Raw genomic sequence first — 24,973 nt, 5'->3', positions numbered from 1 at the left:
GAAAAAAGAGTAAACTGCTCTGTTTACTTTCCATAACCTTTCAACCTGGTGAATAACACCACATAAGTATGAAACTTTGTTAAATTAAACTTCATGTTATATTTTGATATGTAAAATGACAGCTTGCTCCAATCAGTTGAAACTAAACTCTGCCCAAATGCCATAAGGCAAGAATTTAGAGACCATCCTGTGTGTTATTCCCAGTGTACTCCAACCACTTTGCTGAAACTGCAAACCTTTCAACCGCATTGAATGATTCTGGTCACTTTCTTTTGCCTCCATGTGCTCAGTAATACTGAACACCTCATAGCTATTAAACAACAAATGAGGTTGTCAGTTCCTAGTATGCCCAAAATGTGGAACTACAAGCTTTAGTTACTGAACTCCAGAATAACCAAATGTGATAGAATAAGCTTTGAAAGATCTCTATACAAAGCTTAGTAAGAAATGGCCTTATGCAGCCCCTGGAGGTCCTAAAGGCCAATTTTCCCTGAAATCCCAAACAGAATATTAATGACATTTCCCAACCAAAAAGTTTGTATATGCCATGGCAGTAGTAGAACAGACAGACTTCGACTCAAAAATAAAGCCACTAATGTCAAATGCAGTGTATTAATTACTTTTGGAGACAAGGGTTAGGAGACCAAGCTGCTTGGATGAGAGTGAGCACAGAAAGCTCCCTAAATAATTCGTTGGAAGTTTCTTACATAAATCAGGTGCAAGGTATCTAAATATTGGCAATTTATATGGGCATATAGGCTGAACTATTTTTTTTATTTTAAACTACAGAACAAGAACTAGTTAAATAGAAGCATGGGCTCATTTTTTCTAAATACTTTGCCTTTTAAAAAAGAATTAATGAGATCAAGCCACACCATAGTATTTTCTTTTTTTTTTTTTTTGCAAGCTATGAACAGAGACAAAGTTGGAACTCTAATGTTTCTGGAAGGCAGAATAATCACCATGTGTCCTTTTACTAAAACAGAAGAGAAATGGGCACATACAAAATTTCACACCTACATGAAATACTGACGAATTTTATAGCCCATTAAAAAAGACAAAAAAACCACATATGTGGACATGGTCCTAAAGTAATCATTACCAAAAGTGGAGTGTGAATGGCTAGGCAGAGTCCTAGCTGCTCCTCTTTGTAAATCATCATATTTACATACGGAAGAAGAATTTGGTGAAATAGACTAGGGTAAGTAGCAAATCAAACTCACACTGATTTTGCTGTTTTGAGCATTTAGCAATTAACTGTTTTAATTCTTAATAAATTGTTTTACCTTCTACACTACAGAGCAATTTTTTTTCTGATTCCTTTGACAACAAAAAACAAACTTTATTTCAGCTGTAATTTGTTATTCTAGCTGAAGGTGATTTTTTTCTTTTTAAATAGGTAGATTCAAGGCAGAAGACTGTTTATAAATAAAAACTATAAGCATTTCATTAAGATGTTAAAAAATGTTTCAACGTGTGTAAAGAAATGTCTTGAATTTTTCAATTTTTTTTCTTAACAAAAACAATAACGTAGTCATGACAAGCTCTGAAAAAAATAGGTCTGGCTGTCAAAATAGAAATTATGTAAAAATTACTTTCTTCACAAAATGAAGTCTCTGATGTCAATACTGAATTCTGTGATTTAAAAAAAAAATTTCAAAGATGCATTTGTATTAAATGTTTCAAAAATATTCCATTAAAACTGTAGCATGAAAGACTGAAAAATATTTTAAAGCATTTCTCTTTCATGGAACATGCAATGTATGATTTAAAAAATGTTTTAGATAACTAATAACATTTTACAGTTTGATTATGCAATGACATTAATTTTGTAATTTTTTAAAAATACAAATCAATAGAAGGTTTTCTTCAGAAGCACTTGAATTTTAATAGAAATTCTTGGTTATCAGAAGATTTCTTATTACTACAAGAACTCCTCCAGTAATAGCAGTTCATCCAAGACTGGGTATACTCAGTCATTAGTGCTTTATCTATATTCCTTGTAAACCCATGCTTAAAAGGCAAACAAGTGTATATGTTACAAAAAAATAATTCCTTTAAGAAGGCACAAGCTGCAGAAGGTTTTTGGGAAAAAGGTCTGACATGGGAAAAGAACCTCAAGTCTCCAACAGAAACAAATATGGATTTCAGTAATAAAAATTAAAAGAAGGATTCTGATGGATATTATGGCTAAAACAAATTATATAGCTTGTATTACTACATTACAAAATTACCACCCTGTCAGAAAAAGAAATATATTACTTAACTTCAGCATGTAGAGCATTATCCTTTTCAAAACAGATGATGTCACAACCCATTTAAAATTCTGCTAATGTATAACCTTCCATGGGAATGTTCTTATAACATCTACTGTGACTTTGACTTATGTCGCAGTTCTTCATACACAGCACACTTTATGCTCACAAAACAACTCATTTCTGGAGGACAATGTACAACAATCATGAGTCACAAGTGACTCATGGAAAAAGACAAGGTAGGCAGGTTACGTTCTTACTCAAGGATATGTCCTGTGCAAAAGTGACAACAGAAGAATTTTGCAAGGACAATCTACAATGTGCTCTTACTCCCCTCAGATGCAGGGCTATTAAGAGAACCCCAACAGTATTTTTCATTCTTTAGTATCAACATCTTTTCATTCTTCCTCCTTACTTGCATTTATGAGTCCACTAAATGCAACTTAATATTGGATGTTGTCACATCTACTTTCAGATTTTTAAGTACATCTGAATCAGTAGCTTGTAATTAATGAATATAATGTATGTTTTCTTACATTTATTTCATTTATTGCATTCAAACAAGTCATTCATGCACAAGACTGGCATACAAATATCTAAATCCTTTTTTTTTATTGCGCCTGATTCTTCAGATGTGTTAGGTCTTCATGGAGGTGAGGATATCAGCTGGTGATATCCTAAGTGATACATTTTTAAAAAACTCAGAGTATGTGGAAGAGGCTCAAAAGTGACTACATCAGTTTTGGAACACAAACACTTCTAGTTTAGGATTAGCATATAAACGGAAGTTTAAAACTTGCCCTCAGCTGCAAATGACAGAAATCTCAGAAAGCATTCTGGTGATCAGTATAGGCCTTGTCCTTATCCACCTCCTTTCATTAAGCCCTCTTTTTAATAATTCTTTGTGAGCAGCTGGTATGTGTGCACTCTGGAAACCAATTTATGTGTTTATAAACTTGGCAACACTTGCATATATGTTATTCCTGAAGTCATTCTCCCATCTCTGGAAATTCAAACGAGGAATTGTAAAGATGTACCAGTTCATAACATATAGGCCTAGAAAATCCCCGCTTTACATTCAGTTCAGCGCCATATGAATAGGTTTTTGTTTATTTAAACAACCAGTGAGAAAGAAAGATTTTATTCTTATCTGGATGTCATCTTTAAAATAGAATTAAAACCACCTCTAAGTGTAAAATCTCTTTTTTTCTAAACTGTGGGTAGAAGAAACACTTTTGTGACTATTTTAAAGGGAGTCCTAGCACATCATTAACACCATGCCAATTAGGTAGCAAGGTTATTTTGAAAAACAAAGAGGCATCATGGTGTAGGACTCAAAAATGCAGTACTGGATTAGGACAAGCAGCATTTAAAACATTTCATACTTATCTGTTAGTACTTTTCTAGAAGATAAGTACTTTCTGGTTTATTCTGTCCAGGGCAAAAGTGATTCTATCTTTATAATGCTTGAGAATACAAATAATGGCCAGCAATAAAGAATTTCTTTTTTCTGTATCTTTGAACATAGATCAGAACACTGACTTTTTAATTCCTTAAATTGCAACTGATCTTGTAATGCTTGCTATCATAGCACTGTAATATGGAAGTAAGAAACCAAATTGTTATGGATACATAAAAACAGAAAATAACTATCAGTGTATGGTTCAGATTCAAGCATGATTATATTAAGAAGAATTGCACCCAGCTGAAATAGCGCAATCAGAAATTTTATGACAAATGTACACATTTTCCCAAGTCTGATTTAGGTTGAGATCTTGTGCAGCCATTTGGTTTGGAGATCCAGTTATCAATTTTCATACTTAACAGTATGGAACCCCTGCAATAAGATGACAACAGGAACATACATTTATCTCCTTATCACAAAAGTTTCATACCTTCTTGGTTTTTCTCATGGGCAGTTCCTCAGAGCACTGACTCTTTCTTTTTCACAAAGGAGCCAAATTACTCCAGCTCCCTTCTCAACCAGCCGCCCCACTCTTCTATAGCACTCTTCTTCTCGTTGGTTACAGTTTTAACATTGGTCTGTTAAAGTCAGGCCTGTCCCTAATCTTTGATAATTGGCCCAGCTGCAACTCCTCAGGAGCAAGATTAATTTCTACACTATCTTTATTTTCTTATATTCTATCCCCCTACACGTTCCCAAGTAATCTTCACTGATACTCAGAAAGTAAGCAGACGTTTCTGTTTTGCATGAAAATACTGCCCATGCACAGTATTATTTCTGAAGACTTAATCTGAGAATTTATAAAGGCACAGTCATTCAATTTGTGAAAAACCGTGCTGCTTCTTGAAAGCATTTTTTGAAATTACAATTTTCAGTCAACAATACTTCCTCAGAACTGTCCACACAATCCAAATATCAAGCTTCTGTAGGGAATATATACAAGATGTGAGTTACTGTTAGATTGTTGACTGTATGCTCATAACAGCATGCCACAGTTGTGGCAAGAAGTAGTAGTAGTAGATCACTCTGAAAATCATTAGGACTACAAAAATAAAAATATAGATTTCTTTCTTAATACAGTAGACTTTTAAATTTGTATTAAAGCTAAGAGCCTAAGTAGAGTTACATGGATAGGAAAATGAGCTACTGAAAGTAGCTGAATATTCAATAAATGGAATAAAGAAATGGGAAAAGTCAGTTAATTTACTCTCCACATATAAAGGGTTAGAATTTTAAATGTGTTTTGCCTTACAAAGTTTATGCTAGTTTATAGCAGATACAAAGAGCAAACCAAATTACAGCAGAGCATCTGAATCTGATATGAATGTGTATCAATTATTGAAGAAGAAATTCTCTATCTTAAAATACCCCACTTTTTCTTGGAATATTTATAATATCAAGATTTTACTGCTAATCAAGAATTAATTTAATGTGGGCAATTATTAATGAACTTAGTGTTCACCAATTCAGAGGTATTGTCTTTACATGCTTTGACCAAAGATATACAACAATGGGCTTATTCACCAATTATATGAGATAATATTAATCCTTGACCTTTGAGAAAAGAAAACGTTGCAAATGTGTTTAGCGTACCTTAATGTTTTGGATATTCATTATTTCCAATGTCAGCCTGATATTATTAAGCAGAGAAAGTAGAAAAATACAAACTTAGTGTGTAATCCCCAAGTTCAATCTCCAAAACACGTTTCCCCAAACAGCACTTGTACTCATAGTGCTAAAGAAAGTGGTTTTGGTTTTTCTCCAGGAAATGAAAAAAAAAATTTAATGCAGTAATCGTCTCAGTGTTCAATACTTATAATGTATTTGTCATTATGACAGGAAAAAATACAAAAAATGAGAATTTTGCACTTCATATTCAGATACTCTCATGAGGCTTATTTTGATAGTGAGAATGTCCATGAGCACTTTTGATCACAGAATAAATTAGGTTGGAAAAGACCTCAGAGATCATCAAATCCAACTTATGACCAAACACCACCCTGTCAACTAGACCATGGCACAAAGTGTCACATCCAGTCTCTTCTTAAACATCTTCAGAGATAGTGACTCCACAACCTTTCTGGGCACACCATCCCAATGGCTAATCACCCTTTTACTGAGGAAATTCCTCCTGATGTCCGACCTTCACGTCCCCATCTCAGCTTAAGGCCATTTCATTTTGTCGTGTCCCTGTTGCCTGGGAGAGGAGACCAATGCCCACCTGGCTACAGCCTCCTTTCAGGAAGCTGTGCAGAGCAATAAGGTCTCCCCTAAGGTTTCTCTCCTCCAGGCTGAACAACCCCAGCTCCCTCAGCCACTCCTTGTAGGACTTGTGCTCCAGACCCTTCCCAGCCTTGTTGCCCTTCACTGGGCATTCTCCAGCACCTCAATGTCTTGCAGTGAAGGGCCCAGAACCAGACACAGGACTCAAGGTGTGGCCTCACCAGTGCCAAGTACAGGGACAATCCCTGTCCAGGTTCTGCTGGGCCACACTATTGCTGACCCAGGCCAGGATGCCATTGGCTGTCTCGGCCACCTGGGCACAGCTGGCTCATGTTCAGCCACTGTCACCAGCATCCCCAGGTCTCCTTCTTTCCCCTTGATCAACTCGCTCCTTAACTACTTAATCTTTAAGGACTAGTTCTGTCATTGACTGAAATAAGTGGAAAACCCTTCACACTGATTGTCCTAGCCCTCTGGCCCAGGGCTTTACTTCCTGCACAGACTGACGTTGGCTCTACCCCTGCTTAGAAAATTCTGTCCCTTTGATAAAGAATACCATTTCCTTATTGCTCCTTCCCTTTACTTATTCCTATGTTCCCTTCTGCTTAGAGTATCATTTAAAAAAATCCAATGCAGGAAAAAAACAAATCTGTAATTTTGGTTACTTCATAATTTCAAATAAACCAACCTACAACAAAAAACCTTACTGTAAGTCTCCAATATTTATTTAATATTTTCTGTTTTGACAGATGACTGGCTGTCATAACAAATCAACTGTCACAGTATAATTGGAATTTTTTTAGAACTCATACATGGTAAAGAATGCAGTTCACCAACAATAATTAAAAGAAAAAAAACCTATAATCTGATCCTAAATAGGAAAACAACTTAAAGGATAAGAAGATATACTCAGCAAACTATGATTTGGAACAGATTCTTGAGTAGACTACAGAAATGCTACATTACACTAAATAAAGTTACTGGCCCTTAACTTCTATATGTAGAAGTTCAGATTCCCGGGGCTCATATGAAAGATACGTATTCATCAATAAAAACAAACCTATTTCTTCGGAGTCAACAGGAAAACTCTACACACTTGAATAAGAACTAAATTATCCCTACTTTTAAAATAAAAAGCATGCCCCTAACATAATTTTATTGTTTTGAGTGAATACTCATTATGGGAAATTATTAAGATAGAAGACAGCCTGAATAAGACACTTCTAAAAGCTGATTCTTAAATATTCTGCATTTTCTTTGCTTTTAATAGACAACTTTAAAAAAAGGCAATATGTTTTCACAGTGTTCTTGGATGATGTGTCAGCCTCTACCATCCACTTTGAAGGACATGAGCAAAAAGAAAATTATCACATTTAAGTTTTATAAAATTGCACTAATTTTTTTCCAGCTCTTCCTCACTGTGTAACAGCATAGAATAGTTCAGTTAGAAGGGACTTAAAATAATCATCTAGTTCTAATGCCTGACCACTTCAGGGCTGACAAAGTTAAATCACATTGTTGAAACCATTGGTCAAATGCTTCTTAAACGCTGAGAGGCATGACTATAGCTGTTATGAAAACTAGGGGACAAAAACCATGACTATGGCTGTTATTAAAACTACAGTGTCTATAATTTTAATGGTAACAGCTTAATATATAGAGACTTGGATAACCATCTATGCTCTGTTCTGTTGACCAGCACCACTATATTTTTTCCTCATATTCATTTGTGAGTCTTTCTAAACCTTCAGATAATGAGCCATCAATAGTTAATGTAGCAGTTGATGTACCTGGTTCAAGCTAAAATAATTGATGTCAATGTTTATGAAGCAGATGCAGAGCAAAATGGGAGAACATAGTCTTGCTAATTGCTTCAGGCATTCACCACATGTTCTTCCTCCTCTAAATATTTAAGTTTCTGTATTTTTTCCCCATATCCCACTTTACTCCTCTGCTGGATTGCCACATCAGTCTCCTTCAGTCATCAAGTATTTATTAAGTCCAAAGCTTTTAAGATAAAATCTCCTGCTTATAATTATTTGTGATATGTTACTGTATACACAGAACTTCACAAGAGCAAGGAAATAAACTCATACTTGAAAAGAATTCAAGTTGTTACTTGTAAGTATAATTATACCTTTAACAGTGCTCTGTGTTTTCATCTTCTTGCAGGGGGTCCATACTGTTGTCTCCTTATCACAAAAGTTTCATACCTTCTGGGTGTTTCTCATGGGCAGCTCCTCAGAGCACTGACTCTTTCGTCTTCACAAAGGAGCCAAATTACTCCAGCTCCCTTCTCAACCAGCCACCCCACTCTTCTATAGCACTCTTCTTCTCATTGGTTACAGCTGTGGCCTGTTAAAGTCAGGCCTGTTCCCAATCTTTGATAATTGGCCCAGCTGCAACTCCTCAGGGGTAAGATTAATTTCTACACTATCTTTATTTTCTTATATTCTATCCCCCTACAGCTCTGTTTGGAATATGATGGCAGTTAAAAAGGAAAAAAAGATAGTCCAGAGAAGACCCAGCTAAAGCAGTGTCTTACTTATACCACAGATATCTCAATCTGCCTTTTATCAGATAATATTAGTTAGGAGTCATCCTTAGAATAAAATTTGTATTTAACACTATGAGAACAACTTTCATTCAATTTTATGTGGAAAAAACTGCCACGCGCTGTTATGTTACATGTTCTGTTACCAAGGAAGAAAAACCTTAAATTTTTCCTAAACATTTGTTAGGTTGGACACAACTAATACTCTAGCATTGTGTTGCACTTAAACTATTGCAACTTTATAATGCCAAGTTTTCTTTGATTTCCAGATGCTCTGTCTCCCCTCTACATTTAAATCCTGTAAAAACATGTATTTCCATATTTACTCTATTAGAACCGATAGTTATGGTTAGTATCTGATTTTTTGCATACATCTCAATATGCTTCCCTCAATGTTAGCATCTTGAGACAAACAGTTAAAATAATTAGCAAAAAAGCATCATTCCAATTTGTTTAAGAAAATATTTCTGTTATTTAGCAATCTGAACTGATTTTGGCAGTCACAAACACTTTTGCTACTTGCATTGATTTTAGTGGGAACTACATGGATTCAGAACACCTGAAAATTAACATGTTTATATTTAGTAGGCAGCAAAACTATAAACCACAGGAAATTCAGAGATGGAAACAAACACTGGCTCAAGCTTTAGTTTTTACACATGAATACAGAGCATATCACTGGATTTTTGAAACAGAAAACTCAGAACTTTCCCTTCAGACACATTCCACTCAGATCTCCATTTCACTACTTGGAATTCTTCTTAAATTATTCCCTGGAAATTTGAGAAAAATGCATAATCTTGCAAGATTAAAAAAAAATGGAGAACTTACAGAAGTCCTTCACACAAGAGGATGTTTTTAGAACCTCAGAAAAAGTACTGATTATTCATTCAAATATACAGGATGCCATTGGTACTCTGTGTTCTTCAGCACAGCCAGAAAGAAATAAAGAGTGAAAAAAAGCCATCATTCCATCTTCATCATAGGAGCAAGAGCTGTTTTGGGAACAATACTGTGGGTCAAGGTATTATTTTCACCCAAACAGCAAATGCCCAATCCTAAATAAACAAAGTCTATTTTAATTATTGCTGTTTAAATCTGTGTATTTATTTATGTCAGGCTATTTTATTTTTGTATCTATACATGTATCTTTGCAATGCCAGTATTTTGTATCCATGTACTATACACACACACATCTAAAACAGAAAACACAACCTCAGAATAAGGCCCTACTGATTTACTGTTGTCTCCCTATACCTTTCTTGTCTCTGGCAGTAAAAAAGTCATTGCTCACTGTATTGGAAGAAAATGCAAGTCTATCAACAAAATTCTCTAATCACAATTCTATTAAAGGTTAACATTGATCAAATTACATAAACTGGTTCAATAAAACAAGGTCATTACATTTCCCTCTTTGGATTTTCCCTTCTATCATGCCTCCAGTAAGCATTTCTAAATGAGTGGTATCTTATTAGATCAAATAAAACCTTAATGATTACTACTATATTTCTATTACTGATTTTATTACTGAATTATTGTAGCTAACAATTACAATTTAGTTGAAATCTATGGGGTACCAGAAGACATAAAAAGATTCCTTTTAGTATTGCAGTTCCACACTCCAAACAATCCTACCATCGGTATCCAGAAAGATTTGCAAACAGTGCTGACAATAATATCTATTGCAGAGAAAAAAAATATTTTTGCAGCATTCAAAAGAATTTAAACTCAACTAGAACTACGTGTTTAGATCTCCACCAGAGAGATTCACTCAAATCACAACATACTCAAACTTGCTGGAAATAAACAAAATAAGTTTAAAAAATGAAAGAAAATAGACTTCCAATGGTCTCTTTCAGTATAAATTATTCAATGATCTCTACCAAGGAATAAAAAATCTAGACTGCTTTAGTTTTAAAAGGTCTTTTTTAAAGACAGGAGGTTTTATACCCATGCATAGAAGAATTCAACTCATATAAGTTAAGCTGTTTAAAGCCGCGCAAACTACACATTGTGCTCCAGCCACAGCACCCCGACTTGCAGAAGGCAAAGGCATGGACTGGGAGAATGCAGAAGCACTCACTGAAGAGCAGGTTTGAGATTATGTACAAGGAGTGCAAGTCCATAGCAGCTGATGAGATGCACCCACATGTCCTGAGGGAACTGATGGATGAAGTGTCTAAGCCATTATCCATCATATTTGAGAAGTTGTGTCAGCCCTGTGAAGTTTCCCCTGACTGGAAAACGAGAAAGGTAACCCTAATTTTTAAGGAGGGTAAAAAGGAAGATGTAGGCAACTGAAAGCCAGTCAGTTTCACCTCAGTGACCAGCAAGACCATGGAGCAGATCCTCCTGATCCTCCTGGAAACTATGCTAAGGCATATGGAAAATAATGAGTTGACTACTGACAGCCAATAGTACTAAAAAAGATGTATCATAGGTGCAGATTCCGATAATCAATACATGAAAAGACTTACAGCCACTAAAAATAAAATCTGCTACCATAAATTATCAGTAAAATCAGGACTTTCTGGTAATGTAATATTGAAGAGACAATGAACACAAATGGAAACACAGAAGGTTCCTCCTGAACATCAGGAAACATTTTTTACTTTTTACAGTAAGGGTGACTGAGCACTGGCACAGGTTGCCCAGAGAGGCTGTGGAGTCTACCCTCAGAGATATTTAAAAGCCATCTGGACACAGTCCTGGGCAGCCTGTTCTTAGTAACCCTGCTGCAACAGAAAAGCTAGACAAGGTGACCTCCTGAGGTCCTTCCCTACCTCAACTATTCTGTGAATAATAATTTCTAAGTAAATCAGTAAGTACATTATTAATGAACAAAATAAACTTGACTAGAGAGTGATAATTTATTAACATCTTCATATAAATAATACCTTTCATACCTTGAAACTTATTCTTGAAAGGCTAAAAAAAGCAGTAAAATAACCAAAAACCAAGACTCATTCAGTCTTGTTTATCAGAATGCATTTACAACTCATCATTCTATGTGTCATTTGAAGTCTTGCAATGGCGTATGCTGTATTTTTCCAGTTTGTTTACAAGGTAACTAATCAAGGTGGTATTTTCTAGACTATTTAGCTTAGAGAAGATTATGGTTAAATTTGCTTGAGAAAGTTGTAACTAAACATTTTCCTCTTTTTAGCACTCAAAAACGGAGTTAGAGCTCCTAACCTTTTAAGTAGAACACTTTCTTATGCTGCAGTAAAAGACCTTATTTTGCTCCAATAAAACAAAACCACAATATTAAGTATTTAGATTGTATGCTTCCTCATTACAGTGTAGTTCATTGTATTTAGCAATTTTTTTTCCTGGATTTAAGAGTCATGACCTAAATGCAATAAATTCCTGTTGTTGGGGATCATGCATTGCAGACCCAGACACACTTTCCTTAGAAGCTTCCTCTGTCAACAGGCAGCTTTGAGAAGAATAAACAAGACCACTTGTGAACTAGATTCTGAGTATCTCCAAAATCAAGTTTGAAATAAAGAATCTGAAGAATTGTTTTGGGTCCAGTTCACAGGTTAAGCAAAGGTATTATGACTTTTATACCAGCTTCATCTTGAAAACAGTTTTGGGTTTTCACTGTGTCTTTGTCTAAGAAAGATGCCATTCCTCCATAATGCAAGACCTTTTTTTGATGAATGACCTATCTTTATTCATGGTACCCTATAATCATTTATTCCTTCATCAACATTATTTTTGGCTTAAAACATTTCTTTCATCTTTACCTGTTCATTCCATCTTCCTGTCTCTCCAAGAAAATCTATGAAATCACTCATAGTCCCTCTCAAGCCAGTTTCCCCCAGAAATAAGAAATCTTCAATTAGTCTTTTCAGACAGAAAATATTACTTACTCTTTCCTCTAGCAGTGTTTTTCTCAATCTCTTCAAATTTGAGGTTGACTCAATCACTACTGAGCCAAAACTCAAATAAATAAAGTCCAAACCACCCCTTGGTCTAACTGCATTAATATTTACCTACTTCCAACAGAAGTCGCTTACATAACACATTTCAAAATTGTACTTTTCATTTCTAACCTCCCACTGGCTGCCTACCACCATTGTAAACCAAATATTATCCCACTTTACTACTGCTATGTAAAAGGTCTTGATTTTTTTTATTATCTGCTAGATATAAGGCACTCACCCTTTTACCATGCACTACCATCCCACCACTGTTACTTTTGTTCTTGTGTATTATAATACTCCCTTAGTTCAAAATTCAACTTAATTTTGTGTCATCTGAAATTTCCACTAGCATGCTTCTTTTTATGCTCAAATAAGTAAAAGCTTATCTCAAAATACATTAACTACTACTACTCTCCTTCCATCCTGTCAGTCTACTGTAAGTGAAAATTTTTCCTCTCTCTCTTTTATTACGACCTTATTAATTATTACATTGCTTTTCCTTACACACCTTGGAAATTTAAATGAGGTGACTTCAAAAGATATCATTTTAGGGATACTGTAGTTCCCCAATCTAAAAAGTCTGGTAGCAGAGAGTCATGTTGAGTTACTTTGTATAAAGATAATTTTGATAAACCCTTGTCATATTTTTAAGTTAGCTTTTTGACGTATCATTAGATTTTCCTCCAAAACAAGATTAAAGTCTTCCCTGTTATTTTATTTAGACTAGCTGATCTGTAATTTACTGCTCACTTTTTCCTTCCTTCCTCAAACATAGCTGTTCAGTTGCACACAGATGTTCATAAAGTTAAAACTGCCAATCTAATGGAAATAAAATTTATTTCAATGATAGCATTTAGCATGACAACTATATTTATGTAACTCAGATTTGAAAGATATAGTTAATTGTACATTGTTCTGTTGCAGTGCAGACCAGTATAAAAACTTAAAGACATTTACAGTCATTGGCTGCAGCCTTAACAGCTGTAACAGCATTAACTAATAGCACAAGCTTCCCATTCAATGTTATTTATGATTTCCTATTTCCCATCAGACAATATTTTTCAATGGCTGAGTTTTCATGCAAGCTCTTTTTGTGCAGGTTCTATTTATTACAAGTGTAATGATTTTTCCAGAACATATTTTTCACTGTAAACACTTAGACAATAAGCAAAAACAGTGTCCTAACAAAAATGCTTTGGAATACAACTGTGTCAATACACAGTTTCTACTAATAAAGCACTATGTAAATACTAAGAAATAATTGAATTTTGAAAACCACTCGAGGGATCAAGAACTAAAAGAATAAATTCTGATAAAGCAAGACTCATTAGACACCACAACTAAATGATAATTATCACATAGATATCGTATATTTGTATATTCTCCTCCTAAACTGAGTAAAGAGAGAAATCTTCCTCTCCACTAGGTAATAAGTCCTAGGTAATACTTTGTCAGAAGGCTACAACAGGCAGTTAGCAAGGCAAGCTTGCCATTCATAAAACCATAAACCAAAAAACTGTGAAAGTACTATATAGAATATCTCAAGTCCAGAATTGGAACTAAATAGTATGGCAGTGATATGAAAATTACATCCTTGAAAGACTCTATTACTCAAATGTTATATTACTAAGCCAGTGTTCTGTACTTATAAGAATTTAATTACTTACATGAAGATCTAGATAACATATTTGATGGACATAAAGCCTGATTCTGCTTTAAGGTGTAAGCAGTGTGTCACACAGTTTCTCATATGGGAAACCTACATCTCTCTTAGATGTAAGGATGAATGCTACCTGAAACATATTCTTAATGGTACATGGCAGACCAAAGCATTCATCTGACAAATCTATTGCTTTTAGCAGGTGTATAGCTATCAGTCAAAACTATGTAACAAAATATAATTTTAATCTTTATTTCTTACTAGAAAAAATAAAGAATAAAATACTATTGTGATCCATTTCCTTAGAATTTATTTCTTTTAGGCTCTGTATGGCATTATAATGAATATGATTTTCCTTAGCTAGTCTCCAGCATTTTAGCTGGAGTTCTGCATATGCAAGACTTATTAGGGCTTAGACACCTGCTAGTGCTCAACAAAAATACCTCACTATGGGCTCAGTGGAAAGCGCCTCTGCACACTGTGCAGCACACTGAATGGGACTTCACAGATGCAGAGCATCCTCTCTTCTTTGGATTTCCAGCAGCAAATCTTTGGGTAAAGGATTTATGCTGTCTTACACTTACTCTTTTCCACTCTTCTATGTAGAGATACCTGCAAAAAGAAGCTCAACTGCCCACAAATAAAGAGGAAAAAAAAACCAACCTTGATTTTACAGTTTATCAAGATCATTGCTACTCCTTTTTGTTTGTCCCAAAACAGCTGCAGGCATTCTTATTGTCTGGAGCTAATGCTCAAGTTACTAATGCTGTTCTTCAAATGATTACAGTGTCTCTCTCTTTCTCTCCCCCTATTTTGTCCTATCCCAAGATATTTCAAAAACCTACTGAGGTTAGCCCTTGAATAGGGAGCTGCTGTTCCCTATTCCAGAGGGTGCCGCTTTCCTCTTCTACCCTTAAAAATTTTCTTACTTATTTCATTCATCCTTATTGCCTCTTCATTCCAACCACACAGTCCTAATTCCTCCCTAGGCCGTCACGGTCACATTCCCTAATACATGACAGCTGAGAGACACAAAGAAAGAAACACGGAGAAAGTCTGAATTTTGAATCATGGTATCATTCCAACCTCTGGCCACATACGCAGACTGAAGTAAAATCTTCCTTTGCTTTTAATTCTAGTATATTAAAAACATTTCTATTGATACATATTATTGACATATATCATACTAGTATTTTAACTGAAGTCATTCAGTTTTGAAGTTCCTAAAAAAGACTAGGGTAACTTCAGATAATGAGATTTATATAAATATTTAAACTTAATTAAATTAAACTATTAATGTATCAGGTTTTTTTTGGGCTTGCGTCATAACTTATTTAACTACATTAGTTAGTTTTATTTTTTGTTTATTACAAGTCTCTAGAAGACATCCTCATTCTTCTTTATTTCTGCCTCTAGATCTTTTATTTAAATGATTCCTCACCTGTTGTAAATGCTAGAGCAACAGCCAAAAGAACCAGTAGCTACAGGCCTTAATCTTGCTCTCCTTCAAGTCAACAGCATTACTCCTACACTTAAATATGAAAACAGGTCCAATACAGGTCAAACCAGGTTCTATTAATTCAATAGGAGTTCTGAAGCTGACATCAATGGGAGCAAAATTTGGACCTCAAGGAATGCATACTGATTAGGGTTAAAGTAATTGGTGTTAACTCAAAAATTAGTGAACCTAAACAAAAAAAAAAAAATCTTTGTTAACAACATACCTGAGGCAGTGCTGAGTTCAGCTGTCGCTGGAGGGAATCTCTGTCGTAGATGACATCCTGTAGGCGTTGCTGCGCAAGTGACAAGCTTTCCTGTGTCTCCCGAAGGGTATCCAGGAGACGGTCCCTTTCATCCAGCATGTTCACCATCAGCTGCTCAAAATGAGAATCCGAGTCCGAGCCACTGCTTTGGGACCCCCGTTGACTCATCGGGGTGTCCTCGTTTATCGTTGGCATCACTTCACACATCATTTCTTTAAAACAAACACAAATCAAGGAACAGCTCTTCAGTAGCGAAAACATTTGAGGATGTTTCATAAGAGGAATAATAAACTCTGTCACATGGACACAGTTAGTAGATTATTGCATTGTTCCCACTTTTAAACTTGTGTGCAATGTTAATCAGATGATCAATAGAGAGGGATTAAATACAGTGACTAATTCCATAGAGCAAAGACTTTGAAAGTGCTTCCCAAAACTAAAGAAGACTGATTGGAAGGAGATGGAGGGTTACAGAATATTTTAAATTAATAGTTTGGGAAATAATACTCTCTTAAAATAACAGAAAATACTTCCTCTGCAATTGTAGTCTCCCTTATTGTTGCTTTTGTCCCTTCTCTTACTTAATTTCATTGTTGAATTGTTGGTATTGATGTCAATAGCTGCCACTAATTGCCAGATTTTGTCTTCCTCTAGGCAATTCTACAGTACAGCTTGGGCTAACCATTGATCCAGTATCATGCTGCCTTAACAATGCCAGGTTAATCTATTTTTCTATCTAGTTATTTCCATCCTCAGGGGAAGTTATTCTCCAGTGAGCTTGCTCAGTAAGAGGTCAAGAACTAGAAACTCTGCTAATTACATCCCTATGATATCTTGTGCAAATTGAATTACCAGGAACAGAATCACTGTTTGTTTCTTAAATCTGTCCTGAGCAGAGCAAATAACATCACCTAGTCCCATACTTCAGCTCCAAAGCTTTTTACAAAAATCTCAAACCCCCACTTCATGTTCAGTGAGAAGCTTTAGGAATCTTTGGGAGAGCTTGCTGATGTTGACGGCTTTGTCCACTGTCCCCAGGGACCTTGGGATGCGGGATGCCAGCCAGGGGAGCCTGTCTTGCCTCCAGGAACCTCTCACAACATCGTGTAAGTACACTGCACTCATCAAGAGGCCATCCATTGCCAGTCTCCACTCAGCTCCCACCTGTGGCTAACCAGTTTGGGGTGGTCAAGTTCACTGTGAGCAAAGGGATAACTAAAAAAATCCCAAGGCCATCTGCCACTTGCCCAGTTCAATGATAACTTTTCAGTATGCACCAGGTAGCCAGAAACCATGGTCTCTGCATGCCCATTTTCCAAGATCAAAGTTAACAATCTGGATTGTCACTGAACCCTTTCTGCCTCACAATCATCAACATCTCATGGGTCACACTTCTTATCCCAGGGGATTCTCATCAGTGAAGCTTCATCATTCAAGAAATTACTTCCAATGTGCTACACATGCAGATCAGGTTTCTGGTGTGAAGGGCACAGCATTTGCTACCCCTGCACACAGGCTGTGGCAGAGTGAGAGTGGTACAGCTTTGTGGGAATGCTGGTGAGTGTGTGAGAACAGGTAGGGAAAGCTCTATGTGGACAGCTGTTGCTGCCTCAGCACCTTGCATTCATACTAGATAGGAAATCTCTTAAGGTCATTATGGGGATGTGGGAAGACATACATGTAAGTGGTTGTGGGGTAATAAGGGAATCCATGAGTTGAATGCTCATGGCACTATTATCACCTCTTGTCCCTCTCAGCTGTTGCATTCAGGGAAGGCAGGGGGCCATGCATTGTTCTTATTTTGAATCCCTGGACTGCATTGTTCTGACAGCACAAATAACAAACCTGGGCTATGACTAAGACAGCAGAGAAGGCAGGGAATGGGTGGGCAGTTCCTGGTGTAGGCAGTTGCTATTTGGAAGTTTTCTCCCACAGCTCACAGCCCCAGGAGAATCTTTAAAAGGTACAGCAGTTCTTGCAGTCAGCCTGGTGATGTACATTGCTTTCTGGAAGTTCGGAGATCAATGCCATTATTCCATTGGAACCACTTGCATCCTCTCCCTCACCCACCCTGAGAGTGAAGAGAAATATAGCAAAGCAGTCTGTTAACCTGAGCCAGACAGAAATGCTGGTAGGGCATGACAGAAAGGGACACTTCGACTCTTGTAAGAGCAAGGAGCAGGAGATATGGGAGGGAATCCTGGATCATGTCATCACACAGATTGTTTGTGGGGGTCCAACAACTCGGAAGGAAACCTGGCTTCTCAGAGTGCTCCTGGGTCACCAAGCCACAAAAAAAGGAACAAAATCTCAAGCAACTGCAGGTTTGCTGTGGGGCCGCCAAAGAAAAATTTCTTACAGCCTTTCATGAAAGATCTAGTATGCCACGCTGCTCGATTTACTATGATTTGTGTCTTCTTGCCTTTAGAAAAGCATTTTTATTTTCCTTTTTTAAAACTTTCTTGGCATTTATCACTCTTATGTGTGCCAACACATGGGATGCTTTCAATATCCTGAGGCAGCCACCATTTAACACTGTTCCCAAGCACATGCTGAAGAATAGAGCTACCTCCCCAGGACCTTATTACACCTTTTACAAATTTCCTCGTTGATAGCAGGAAGGAATCAAAATACTGAGAATATTTGAAGAATTTTTAAATAAAGAAAAAAAAACAAAAGGAAAGAAGGCTTACCAAGAGGGACTGCAACAAAAGCTAGGGCAGATAAAGCAGAGGAAGAACTTCACAGGAACAGAGAAGGAGTGTCAGCAAATAGACCGATCACAGCCTAGTAGTATAAGATTGGAAGCTGAGGACAAATAGAAGGGCACACATGCTTTTGGATCTTTATACAGGAAATGAAATATGTCACAGAGTTACAAGAGTTCTTGACATTTCCTGATGGTGTGTGCATGTATTAGTCAACCTTTGGCTAACCACAGGATGATGTTGTTCACACACAGGGTCAGGAGATTTAAATGTAAGAGTCAGCTCCCAGCTTAGTTATCCCTGAAAGGAATTTAGTTTGCATACACCAGAAGTACATAAATGACCAAGACAACACATACAGACAGAAACAATGAGGGATTCATGCTAAAACATAGCATATAAATAGTACTGCTATTATCAGTTTGGTCTGATTGCTAATGTGGTGATATCCTGAGTAACCTGAATTATATTTTTAAAATTTCCAGTAGGGAAAGAGGGCCATTTCTGATTTTCCTGCTATGTAATTTGAATTTTAAACCTAAATTTTGTGATTAAAAATCTCCATCACCCTAACAATTTTTAGTCAGGCTTCATAATATAATCAGCTGAAATATTTCATACAATGAAATTAGAAGGAATCACTCTATCTACCTACTCTTCCCCACTTATCACAGACCATAAATCTGTGTTAAGCTCAAGCATATTTTATACAGGAAGGATTTCAATCATTAAACACTGAAAGTGATCTATCTAATAAATTAACCAGAATAAACCATCCTTTTTGTGAAAAATATATTCCTTTTTCAGTTGTATTTATAGGGGAGACACAGCCATATTCAATGCTGCAGTTCTAAAAGGCTCAAAATAAGGCTATTTCCAGGGCCACTTCTATTACACTTCAGAACTACCATGCCACATGCACTTTTGCAGCTGATCTCTGCATTTACATAACTTTTGAAAAAACTCAGATATCTTTCCCTATATACGCATGAATCAAATTCCGTATACACCAGACAGCTGCATCCTGGACTTAATGATATATGTACAGATCCATGCATACATAGCAGGTATTTGTCTCAGGTACTCAGTTCTTACTAAACATGTAGATATCAATTCCACTCAGAATTGAACTGAACAAGATTAATAAAGGTCTGCCATTAAGCTTCCTTTTTGTTCTCCATTCTTACTGCTTCAAAAACTGGCTAGGCTCAGAGAACTTGATTTTTTAAACCATAGCCGCTAGATAGACCAGGCACATCCAAACTGACATCTGGATATTCCATGTTTTCTAACTGTGTTTATCAGCTTGTCATATGATTGATGGAATATAATCATATGCCCAGAAATGACCCCAAAAGATCAAAGACTGGAATGAAGACTCCCAGCCCTTCACTCTTTTGAATTGGTTTTATACAGCTTAATAGGCTGTTAGTTTCTCATTCAACTCTGAATGCACACTGAAGATCAGATGCATAAACATCTTCAAGTCTGTGCATGTATTTTAATCTCTCCACTTGGTCTGCACATGCCAGCTCCTATGTTCAGATATTTGTTATCCCAGCATAGTATCCCTTTCCCTGATCTATACATTCCTATCAACTCCCACAAGGCAATTACAGTTACATTTCTTTGATGAGTCCTGCTAGTGAAAAAGAATTCAGAGCTGACAGTGACCAAAGGAGGAATACGCAAAGACAATCAACAATGTACATGAAGCATTAGAATCCTGTCTCTGAAGTTTAAAACAGAAACCTTGAACTGTATTGTCACAAACTCTAATTTGCAAACTAACTTCTCTTAAAAGTTTCAGGTAATGTAACAAAATCTAAATGTGACAAATTTGAAGTGCATAAATATCTGCCTTAAATTCCTGAAAAGTACAGTTAACACTGAATTTTCTTTTATTTTCCAAACCTGAGCAGACTCATCTTGTTTTGCACTTGGCCCAGAACTGAGCAAGGGGTTGTCACAGATGACTTCCAAAGGTCCTTTCCACACGGAATAATTCCATGGGATAGGACCCAAACAAATCAACCACCAAACAAATCCAAGAACCCAAAAACACTGATTTTGCTTCTTTTCAAAGGAATGATGAATTATGTTGAATTGAGTAAACTCATGTATCTGTACCCAGCCATAAGTAGGCACCTTTGCAGAGATTGAGTAAATTCCCACTGAAGGATTTTTACCAAGGATTTTTTAATCAAGATTTGATACCTCAAATCCTACTTGGTTATACCAGTGGTGCCTAACCGTGCATCTGGCAAGCTACTGCAGCTCATTGTGCCACCAGAGAACTGCAGGCTTTTGCCCCAGAAACAGCAGAGAAGAAGCTGGGGGGGGAAATGGACGTAGAAGGTGAGCAGGTAATTAAGACCTGAATTGACCAATTGGTCATCAGGAGAAAGTGAGGTACAGGCCAGGTAACTACAGCAACCCACTAGTGAGTGGACAGCCACCTTGCTCTCTCAGGATATGACAGAATCACTGAATACTCCAGGTTGCAAGGAACCCCTGGAGATCATCTACTCCAACCTGAAGGCATGTTAAGTGGAACACAGGCAGCGAAGAATGAACACTGAGGAGCTGCAATTTCTTTCCAGTGGGTGTTAAGAACTGCAAGTGGAGGATTAAACACCTCTGTCCCATATTTTCAAGACCACAGAAGTCCATGATAACAGAATATGCTCTCCTGTACATCATTCTGTGTAACACTTCCCATGCAGCCAGGATTGCAAAGAAGAGGAAGGAGAGGAAAGGAATAAACAAGGAATAAACAAGGTGGCATACTCTTCAACTGAAAGAGCTGATATTAATAGCTGAATGGGCACTATATATCTCCATTCAAAAGAAGAGAAGGAAAGCTTGTGTTCTTTCCCAGAAAAAGGCTGACTTGCCCTGTAGTAATACAACTTAACTAAAGTTATGCTTGACTGATCTAAGCCAACAAAAGTAAGACTTTTCAAATATTTCTCTTTCTTTAAATAGAAAAATAAAAGCTCCATTGATACTGAACTTACTACTTCTATAGTACAAAGTTTATCACTTTACACAGTATTTTGAATGTAAGTAAAGCAATCTCTCAATGAAAGCTGCATTAAGTCACAGGCATTTTACTGGTAATACATAATCATTGTTCCTTAGATCCATCCTGAGCCACGAAGCAGATATTACAATTCCCTTGGTCAGGGTGTCCTCATAGCATCCAAAACTTGCAAGGACTGCAACACATAGTGAACTTGTGTAGCATCTGCAACTTTCCCAAACCCCCAGAGAGGTTCTGAAGAGGGAGCAGGATACTGGCAAATTCCTGCTTCCCTTGAAATCCATGTAGCACATAAACACTCTCTAGAAATAGACTTTTAGGTAATGTAATAACTTTAGAACTCTTCTAATTTGAAACAAAACCTAGACTCTTATTTTAGTAGTAGTTTTGGACCTGAGTGCTCAGGCATCACAGCCATACCCAATGGCAGCTTGAGAAGCAGGACACTGAAGCTCTCAAAACATTATCTTTCTTGTCCATCGTGTATCTACTGCACCATCTACTACAAAGCCTTTTCCAGGTTGACTGGTTCCTAGTTCAGTGTTTTCTCCAGTTATCTGCATGGAATCAAACCCAGCAAATGCTTGAATTCATGGAAATTCTATCATGGACTTCAGTGAGTTTGGATCAGTACAGATGGTTGAAAAAGTCACTAACATAGACAAGCCATCAATCTTCTGTCATTTTAATCCCTCCAAACAAAGGCAGAAAGATCACAAATGCCTGTTACATGATACCAGGGAGCATGATGGATGTTATGTGACCACTGCCTACTATATTACCAGAAATCATGAACAAGTTTCCCCTCTAAACACACAACACCCAACTGGCAAAAAGTAATCTGTCTTAGTGGAGGGAGAAAGAATGTGGTTCACTGTCATTAAGATTTTTCAGGCTGTATGCAAAAATGTCATAGCAAATCTATAGCATTAGCTGCATTATGTCTCCATCAAGAGTGAACTCTGTATTAGCTCAATTAGGAATTCTGCAGCTCAGTTTAAAAATCCAGACGAGGGGAATGGACAAAAATTCCAGCATAGAGCACAGGACATGGCCATCCTTGGTTAAGAGTTATATAAAGCTTCTTTTTGGGAGGGACTCCATTAACAAATTAATTGATAGCAACACTCTTATATTAACTTCTCTCTGATTATGATCATGTATGGACCAGGTGTATGTCCTCAATACTGACTTTCTCTAAAACCACTTGAAATTTCTGTGATGTGTATACTTATAGAGGTGGAAAATGAAAAAGTTGTCGTCCTTCTTCTAACTGGACCCCACCCTATTTGGCATCTTCTGTTATCTTAATTGCCCAAGAGTCTTGGAATTATTTATTCAGGTGAATATTGTAACAAACACCTCTGCAATCTCATTTAGCCTGGAAATTATTTACCAGATGGAGTTCTTTCACTTGGGAAGCTCTGGGAATGAGAAGACACAAAGCTACTTGGCTTCTGCCTGACAAAGGCTCTTAGACAAGCATTCATTTTGCTCACCTTGAAGGCCACCACCTTAGATGTGAATCTAATTTTAGTCCCTCACCTTTCTATTCATAACTGGCTTTAAAAGCTTGTTTCCTGTTTGCTCTTATGTTTGATTTGCACACCACAGCTGAGGAGTCATTTCAAGTTACTTGTAATTTTGCTGCAGGAAAAAGAAGTAGAAATCTACCTACCATACATTCTAGCCTGTCCACAGTGACATCAGCTTGAAAACTCATTTCATTGGATCGTTCTGGGTATTTTGCATTTACAAGCTATTTTTTCCAAATCGTTAAATAGATATAGTGACTGATAAAACCAGATCTTACTGCAATATGTCTCTTCAGATGCCCTCAGTAGGATCACTCTTAGGCAGCACAGTGTAATTCCAATAAGGAAAATCCTTCCTATTGTCTGAGTTGCATTACATGCATATTCCTCCTCCTAGTTAACTCCTTACCTGCCAGTCGCCACTAAACTATGATATCACCTTTAACAGAAGCATCCTGCACTCCTTCCACACAGGAGGGGTGGTCAGCACAGTACCTTAGAAAAAGGACTCATTCCAACTATCTGTTCTTTATGTCATCCCTCTCATCTCCTACCTCTCTTAACCACAGCCAAAAAAAAAAAAAAAAGTTGATTTCACATTTTTCAGTCTGAAATCCCCCAACTCCCATTACAGAAATGCATTTAAATACCACACAAGTGCTACAGCAAGAGGCAGACAGCTAGATTTTGCATTTGCATCTCATCCCCTGAGTATATCGGGGCTAAGGAAGGAATATCTAACTCAGAAATAGAAGGTTCAGTACCTAGTATCTTTTATTTCGGCGTCTGCTATTTCACTTGATCAATAACAACCGCAGTCTCCACCGGCTTCGAGCGGGGACTCACACAGCCGAGCACTCCTGGACCATCTTCCTAGAAATGGTGACACAGGCGTTGCTCCGAGGAACCCCAAGCCCCCGCACCCGTCCTCCGGCAAGTCTCGCTGCTTGGCACCTCAACATTTTCTTCGGTCACTTCGTCAGCAGCCAAGAGGAGAAGCATCCATGGGAAAAATGGCATATTACAAATTTTGCTTTGGGAAGCAGAGCTCGGTTCAGACCATTGTCGGGAGGAGGAAGGGGGGGAGCGGCTCTTAAAGCTCCAGCAGCCCCTTTCGAGCAACAGCATCTTTGCAGCTGGAGGCAAACCATCACAGGGGGAGGGGGCAGGGCGAAAGCATCTTTCTTTTATTTATTCTCTTTTGCTAAACTTAACTGAGCGGTTTTGTCTTCCCCGGTTCTTCAATACCTCCCAGGCTAATTATGCCTCTGTGCGTGACTGAAGTCCACACGCACCCACGACTGCCTGCATGATCAAAAAGCAAACGCGGTTTTCTGTTTTACAGGGAGAAATCCTCTGCCCGCGGCTCGTCGCTGCCCGGCTGGCACATCGCTGCCCGGCTGGCACCGTGCAAAGAGCCGTGCGGAGCCGGAGCCGGGAGCGCGGAGCCGGAGCGGGGAGCCCCGGGCGGGGGTCACCCACGGCACGTGGCCGCGCCCCGGGCACCGCTGCCAGCCCCGCGTCTCCCGGGGACACCGGCAGCGACACTGGCACGGCGGCGCTACGCTACTACACCCTGTAATTCAAGGAGCTCAGGCAAACGCCACGACATCTCTTCTAACCGTAGAGCGTAATAAAGCGTATCATCTGCGGTAATCCGACCGTGAGAAAGCAGGGATAAAACCTGCCATGATCTCAATAGCCCGGGCGTGTAATTATTATCAGACACTGGGGAATGCCGGGCGCGGCAGGGTCCGGAGCCCTGTGCCCGGGACCGGAGCCCAGTGCGGGGGTCGGAGCCCGGGGGCGGAGGCGGAGGGAGCGGCGCGGCA

The 24,973-nt window shown here is 37.7% G+C and overlaps 1 protein-coding gene across 1 annotated transcript in view; it reads right to left on the bottom strand.

Moving 5' to 3' along the window:
• PPFIA2 (PTPRF interacting protein alpha 2) overlaps positions 1 to 24,247 on the bottom strand; it is a 287,472-nt gene extending 263,225 nt beyond the window's left edge. Inside the window, 2 exon segments of the mRNA XM_030960984.1 lie at positions 15,814 to 16,064; positions 23,906 to 24,247. Of these exon segments, the coding sequence (XP_030816844.1) occupies positions 15,814 to 16,062 (249 nt within the window). The 5' untranslated portion in view covers positions 16,063 to 16,064; positions 23,906 to 24,247.
• Positions 24,248 to 24,973: the final 726 nt, after the last annotated feature.

The sequence above is a fragment of the Camarhynchus parvulus genome, chromosome 1A (assembly GCF_901933205.1).
Source record: "Camarhynchus parvulus chromosome 1A, STF_HiC, whole genome shotgun sequence".
Taxonomy (NCBI): Eukaryota; Metazoa; Chordata; class Aves; order Passeriformes; family Thraupidae; genus Camarhynchus; species Camarhynchus parvulus.
Note: the sequence above shows the minus strand (reverse complement) of the source record. Positions and strands in the feature narration are given on the sequence as shown.